This window comes from Teleopsis dalmanni, chromosome 1, assembly GCF_002237135.1.
Source record: "Teleopsis dalmanni isolate 2A chromosome 1, ASM223713v2, whole genome shotgun sequence".
Taxonomy (NCBI): domain Eukaryota; kingdom Metazoa; phylum Arthropoda; class Insecta; order Diptera; family Diopsidae; genus Teleopsis; species Teleopsis dalmanni.
The window spans coordinates 111,506,343-111,514,605 of NC_051846.1; the positions used below are offsets into that span (position 1 = coordinate 111,506,343).

Sequence of the window (8,263 nt, forward strand, 5' to 3'; positions counted from 1 at the left end):
GATTTTGGTGACGAAGACCGTACTTGCAAAATCGCAAGTGCAGTCTTGACTTTCATGGTTCAGGGTATCGGTGGCAAAAATGGTCCCAACCTTTTGCATATTTCCTTGTAAATGGAAGTTGTAAGGGTAAAACTTTAAAATCTATTGTAATTGAAGTGATAAAGCAACTTCAAGGCATTAACTTGTATCCCTGCCATTTTGTTTGCGATCAGGGTAAAAATAATATTAAGTTAGCTAATTTGATAGGTGTAGATGAGCATCATCCCTTTTTTAAAGTCAACGATGAAGATATTTTCTTCTTTTATGATGCTCCCCATTTGATAAAGAGTACAAGAAATTGTTTAATAAGTAGTAAAAATAAAATTATTTTTAATAATAAGGAAGTTAAATGGGAAAATATTGCCCACTTTTGTGAAGTAGATTCCAAATCAAGTGTTAGGTGTGCGCCACGATTAACAATAGAGCACATTAGGCCAAATTCTTTTCAAAAAATGCGTGTGCGCTTTGCGACTCAAGTTTTTAGTAATACTGTTGCTTCTGGCATGAATGCTCTGTATAGTTCTGGTTTATTAAATTTAGTTTCTTCCACCGCAAGCACTGCTGAATTTTGTCTTTTTTTTAATAATCTTTTTGATATTTTTAATTCAAGCAGTATGTATAGCTTAGGTTTGAAAAAAGGCTTTAGTGGTTCCATTGACCAAATGGACTTTTTGAAAGAAGCTGAAATTGCTTTAAAAACAATAATTATCAAAGACGCCCAAGATAGAAATATTATTAATAATTTTTCCTTTATTAAAGGATGGCTCCTTAATATTAACAGCATTCGTTGTATGTGGCAATATTTATCCTCGAAAGGTTTTAAAGTCATAATGACTAGAAAACTTTGCCAAGATGTGCTTGAGCACTTTTTTGGGCAAATACGAAGAGGAGGGGGGAATGCCAAATCTATAACATCAGACTTATTCATAACCCTCTTTCAAAAGGGCTGGGGTCTTAGCTATCTGAATGTTGTCAACAAAGGCAATTGCGAGGAACTTGTAGATTTTGATTGTCCATCATTCGTAGCTTCTATTAGTGATCCCAGTTTAAATAGTTGTAATGAAACTGTTGAAAATGTTTGCAATGATACGTTAGTGAAAGATACTTATTGGCAGTATACGGAATCATTTTGTTCACCACAAACTTCATTTCTGCAAAATATTAGTTTCAGTGTAGATATTGATTTAAGTGAAGAAACATTTCTTAAGCTAAATGCTTTTACCTACGTTTGTGGTTGGATGTACTTAAAAATATTTAAGTCACATCATTGTTTAGCTTCCCTACCTTGCGCAAATAATGTTTCAAGTGATTACCTCTTCACACTTGAAAAAGAATTTGATGGTTGCAGCTTGGTACATCCTCCTAGCGACTTTATTAGTTATATTAGAAGATTAGATGAAGAATTTTGTATTTATTTTGAAAAAAATTACTCTAAGGTAGGTATAGCTCAATTTTTATATAAAAAGTTGGCTAACATACGCCCATATACTTGCTGCCAAAATTGCAAACCAGACAGTTTATTAATTCTTTTCATAAGAATGCGAATGCATTTTATTTTAAAATTTTTTAATAGGGACCTAAGTACCCCTGATTTCAGGCAGAAGCTTTTAAGGGTAAGTCATATGTGAGTTCTTGATAAGCATTTTCTTTGTACTCTTTTCAAATGTGCACAAATTTAAATTACATAGCTATTAAAAAATTTTTAATAGTTTTTTATTTTCAAATATATAAGGAAATATATCTATAAAAATGCGATAGCCTTTCGATTTAATTAACTACATACACCTTCACTTGTGTTTTCTGAATAAAAATTCACATAATTTCATGTTATTATTGTAAGATTATTTTTCAAAATTAACTACTATATCACAATTTTATTTTTTTATTAAGCAAAATACTATAAATTTGTTTTTAATTTTGTTTTTAAATTTTAATTTTTTACATGTAAAGATATTATATAATATTTATAATTAGCCAGTACAATTATCTAGTCCCAGATTTTTATATCATATTGAACATATTTTTAGTATATTATTTAAAAAAGACAATTTCTTTTCTATTAAATTATTGTTATTATTATTTCAATTCTTAAAAATAATAAATTATGAGTACAACTTGTACTTCTTTTAATTAAACCCAGCTAATATTCTTAAATACTTTAATATTTATTAATAAATATATTTTATAAATATGATGGTAAATTAAAAATTTTTCAATATTTCATAAATACTTTTTTATTAAATTGCATATAAAAATATTCCTGCTTAAAAAATTCATATAAATCTAATCATACAGTAATGTATGTAAATGAATAATACGCATTATTCACCTCATACATTTGAAGCGAATGCGCGTACATCCTCACCCATCAACAGATTTATCGCTACTGATCAGTTCATCGCTACTGATCAGAAATGCATGCAAATTAAAAATACGTACATTCATCACATAAATTTACAGCGAATGCGCGTACACCCTCCCCATCAATAGATTTTTCAGCACTAAATTTGAAAAATTTGCCTATGCAGAGAAATATAATTCATCATTCACCACTTGAGTGTTACCGTATAAAAAAGTAAATTGGTAGTAGCTTCGGTTTTTATTATTAATTACACATCATAACAGCATTTAATGATATTATTTCAATATTATATTAGAAATAATGTTTTATACGCTCAAAAAATATTTAAGAAAATATAAATCATTAAGTAAGATATAATCAATACTGCTTTTTTTATTTTATAAAAAAATTCTCTTCTACAAAAGTTTGTTGCCTAACATAATAAATCAAAATACTTTAAAATTTATATGAAAAAATTAATTAAAATTATGAATTTGCTGAATACATATTACATGATTAAGCAAACTAAACTGATTAAAATTGACTGATTTAAATGTTTATATATTAATTTATATATTTATTTATAATATATTTATGTTGTTATAATATATATTTTGTTTACGTGATGTGATATTATTAACCAAATAAGGTACGCACAACTTTTTTATATTATTAAAAGGAAAGCATATGATAAGCAAGTAGTAAGAAATTAATATACTGCAACCCCAAAAGAGAGTAATTTGATGTTATCGTGGTAAAATCACATGTATTCCATACGTGTGCCAAAGTGTAATAAATTTCTCTTCGTTTCGATGGAAGTGGGCGGAGTTTCCGTTCTTGTAAAAGTATTCTTTGGTTCTGTGCATGACATTGTCCGTAGCATATTATCTTCGTTGCAATGAAGACAGGCGGAGCTTCCATTCTTTCAATAGTATTCTTTGGTCACCTATTGTTGTATTGAGTATGTTCAGTGCATCAACCCTGCGTTTTAATAGCGATCAATGTAGTTTTCACTAAATCTGCAACAATGTATGCATGACTTTAGTATTTCCATTAATATCATTTATCGGAATGAATGTCATAATTGCAATTAGCTTCAATATATAATAAAAATGTTTGATAAATAATAAGAAATTTTGTGTTCTGTGGTGTAGCAGCAAATTTAAAAAAATATTAGAGCTGGCAATTACAATTGAATCAAAGAATGTATTGGCAGCATTTTCAATGAAATCATTGTCCATAGTAATTTTGGTATTCGTTCTTTAATTTTGCTGAAATTGTTTACATATAATATATTATTAGTATTTCGTGTTAGATGCATATAAGATGTCGGATGACACCATTATTAAATTGCTTATTTTAGGAGAAAGCGGAGTTGGGAAATCGAGGTATATTTTGCAAATTCCATCTTCGTGCCACTAACAATAATCTATTGATATTAGTACAAGTTAATTTATTGTTTATTACAAATTTAACCTGAACCAAACGGTTTATAAACATAGTAAATATATGTATATTGCTTAATATAATTTGAGTGATAAATCACACTAAGTATAATTTATATGGATAAATATGTAGGTAAAGTAATTCATTGTTACAGAATAGTGCGAACATCAATCATCAAAAAGGGGAAATGTGGGGGTTTTTGAGAATTAATTGGTGCAATAGTCTATAATTTTATGATTTCAAAATTGCAATTTTTTTGTAAGCGCGTTAAAGGATTTACACTATATTTGTTTAGTTTGAAGGCAAAAGTCCAGGAGTCATGATTTTTTGTTGCACCAAAACTAGCTTTGATCAATTACTAGATGTATGGAATTACGTACTGGCATTGCTATTTGTTTACTCAGTGTTTCATGTTAGTTCAAGTACTATGAGAGTACGCAACATCAATTAACTCGTACATTCTTGATCTTATACTTTGCCAAGACATTTGTTTTTAGTTTATACGACATAGAAGTTGTCTACTGCTTTCTATTACTTTTAGTTCGTTTTGTTGAGATATTCAGATTAAAGCAATGTCTGCCAAACGGCATTGTGTACATTTTATTTTTAGTAGTATATTAATTTTTCGGCTTGTCTTTAGTCTTTTCTTTAGTCTCAAATGCGTTGCCATCTTGATTCCATATTTACGATTTCTGTTTTTACGGCAATTTTCATTAGTATCATAAGAACTTGAATTTATCTAGTCTTTCTATTGCAATATTGCTAATCAAAAATTTTTGTTTGTTTATGTTGATATTGTTGGTGGTTTTGACTGTTGGTTTTTATACCCGTTTATTTTCAAATGCTTATGTAGAAATTTCTTCATAATATAAGTGCAATACAAGTGGTGATAAAATACACTCTTGCCTAACCCTGATCTTGATTGTTATCTCCTTTTGTTGTTATTGTAAGCCGCTGGGACCTGTAAGCAGATAATATAAAACGACACACTAGACGATAACATGAGTATTAAGTGGTTGGGTAGAGGTAAGGGGGATGTGGAGGAGTGGGGTGGAAGATTTATATTGAACATTATCCCGGATTTAAATGGAGAAACCTGACTACTTCAATTGGGTGAGTCCAAAGGTTAATTGGATGAATGTTAGTGTTTGCAGAAGGACCGGCGAACAGATCTCGTCATTGTTGGTTTAATCTTCACTTTTCTGTCTGGTTCCAAAATAATTTTTGAATAACTGCTTACTTTTTTTATTAGGTTGTCAAATGTCTCTGTTGTGTCCATTCCTTGTTTAAAATAGTAATGTATCATTCTGAGAAATATCGCTAATGTGCGACTCATCGAAATAATTAACCCCTAGTCTTTATAATGTTATCTTTTTTGGGAACCGTCACGAATGTTAATTTAAGCCAGGCTAAGGAATGTTATACAGTTATATATGTATAGTGAACATGAAACAATAGCGTCTATCAAAATAGCTTATTAATATATTTAGAAAACTTATTTCTTGTTATATACAAAAAAACAAAATTCAAATGTCTTATATTATTGTGTTCAAACTAGAAAAAAATTTGTCTTTCTGACTCTGTCGCTCAAAATATTTACAATTTCCTACGCAAAGTTTTTCAAACTTGGTTTCTTATGTGTTGTTTTAATGCATTCAATGCATAACTTTAAAAGTGCTTTTGTTACTATTTTACGCGATAAGTATGTAATAGATATCAGTTAAATATTGTTTTTACTTTCGTTAGATTACTATTTAAGATCCAGAATGATTTCAGCATTTTTGATACTAAGATAATCACCCCTATTCTGAATATTCCCAGGAAATAAGATTCTCCCAAAATGTACTATTCCCTCGAATAAGCAACTATGGCACACAACAAACTATAAGAATTGGGTATCATATATTAATTTAAATTTAAAAATCGCGTTTGTAGCACAAAATATAAGAAATAAATATAATGAATATTTTATAAGTAAATAATAAAAAACTTTTATTTTATTTTTTAAATATATACATTATTTATTTCTTATATTCAATAAAACAAAGTAAAATATCTCATTTATTAATTGGAATTATTAATGTTTTAATTAAAATTAAAGTTTCTCTCCAAAAGTCGTGTTTATATTTATAACTAGGATAGAAATGTCCTTCAATTTATAAACAGTAATAATAGTTTATAATTGCGCAAATGTTACAATAAAAAAGAAGCAACGTTTTACGTGCGCATAATTACAATAGATTATTTTAACTTATACTAGGAATCCCATTCATTCATTATTATAATTTTCGCCCGTGCGACTAGTGGAGTAACATTAGTACGACTTTCTCAGCATAACGTTCCTAGATTAGGTTCTATACATAAGAAAGAACAAATCATGCAACAAATAATGCCTCTACGAATAGAATAGTTTTGAAATTTAACAATTAAAAATAAAAAATATAATTAATTAATTAATTCAATTATTCTACAGCTGGTTTATGATTTCGTTCTAATATATATAATACAGCAAGTAAAATTGTTAATAAAAACTTTAATAGTAATAGTAACAAAACTTCAGAAAATTTCGAACAAAAAAGTAAGTACGGCTTTGAATCAGTTGCTGATCAGGTGCGCTGATTCTGAGCTTACATTTGCAGGACCCGAGTTCGATTCCTGTTACTTGAGTCTCAAAAATTATTATTTACGAATAAATTAAATACAAGAATTATTTCAAGACCACTGATGATGGGTATTTGGCAATACTCGAAACAGCTGTATGGTCAGCCAAAAATTCAATTAATTAAAATAATATAAAGAATAAATTTTTGTTGTTGTATTTCACTACTGTTCGAAAAAACCTCTTTATAATAATTTTAATAAAATATATTAAATAAAAATTTAAATATAATAAATTTATTATAATAATTTTATTAAAACATTTTCGTCAAATTGATCAACTCGTGTGGATAAAATAAAAATATTAAAGTTATTATAATAATTTTATTAAAATATATTCAAAAATTTGATCATTATAAGTTACTTACATATTAAATTAAACTCTTTTTTCCTCTTTTTTAACTTGTCTCCCACACAATTTGCTTGGGAAAGATTTTGTAGGGGAAAATAGGGAAAAACTCCCATTTCCATTTGATTCAGAATTAGAGAATTCCCATATTATTCAGAATAGGGGCACTGGGAAAAGAGATAAAACTCCCATTCCCATTTGATTAAGAATAAGGAAATTGAAAATAAAGAAAAAGCTCCCATTCTCATATTATTCAGAATAGGGGAACTGGGAAAAGAGAAAAAAACTCCCATTCACATGCGATTCAGAATAGGGGTGACTATTTTTTTTACAATTAAGTATTTTTTTTTAAATAAGGTATGTGGAGAAATGTGATTCGATTTGCGTCTTATTTTGTCGGTCCCAATTAACGATTCAAATCGGGGTCTTACTATATGGTAATTTCATGTTCACTTTTTAAATTATAGCATGTCACCTACATATTTGACTACGATTTTTATGTGCATATCATAGTTCGTAATACCACTTTGGCTATATCTAGTACTACATATAACATAGGTGGTGCCAAATGGTTGTCCTCGGCCATACTAAACACCTATTGGTACGATTGGCTGTCAAAATTAGAGTAATTGTTGTCTTTCAGATTTTTATTAAATTAAGTATTTTATTGTTGTATTTAGGAATATTTTACATATATATAATATAATATATAATAAAATATAATATATAATATAATATAATACATAATAAAATATAATATATAATATAATATAATATATAATATAATATAAATATAATATAATATATAATATAATATAATATAAAAAATATAATATAATATAATAATATAAATAATATAATAAATATTGAATATATAAATAAATAAATATAAATATAATATTATAATATAATATAATATAATATAATATAATATAATATAATATAATATAATATAATATAATATAATATATTCAATTTTATTTTATCTTTGTTTTATTTATATATATATATATATAATAATAATAATAATATATATATATATATATATATGTATTTATATATATATTTATATATATAATTAGAATTATCAAAATACTAATTATAATAATAAATATATATTTTTAATATATGAAACGATTTACGATGAACAAAAATCGAATCATCAAGCAAAGGATAAGCTTCAGTGGATCGCAGTATGGCAGCTGCTCTACCACTTACAACACCTTGCCTGCTACCAAAGTCGTTTACAATTGATTCTAGGCATTGTCATTATATTTTATAATGTTTTTATATATAACTAGCGCGTCATACAAGTGATAATATCCTCCTGCATTTGCTATGTTATATTTAAAATTGGCATCATTAAACATTGTCGTTATATATATGAAATAAATAACTTCGAATGGTTTGAAGCCATACAATACAATTGC

General features: G+C 27.1%; 1 protein-coding gene across 1 annotated transcript in view; it reads left to right on the forward strand.

Annotated features, from left to right (window-relative positions):
- The first annotated feature begins 3,509 nt into the window (after positions 1-3,509).
- LOC119676436 (ras-related protein Rab-18) overlaps positions 3,510-8,263 on the forward strand; it is a 6,150-nt gene continuing 1,396 nt past the window's right edge. Inside the window, exon 1 of the mRNA XM_038087679.1 lies at positions 3,510-3,768. Within this exon, the coding sequence (XP_037943607.1) occupies positions 3,707-3,768 (62 nt within the window). The 5' untranslated portion in view covers positions 3,510-3,706. The remainder of the gene's footprint in view (positions 3,769-8,263) is intronic.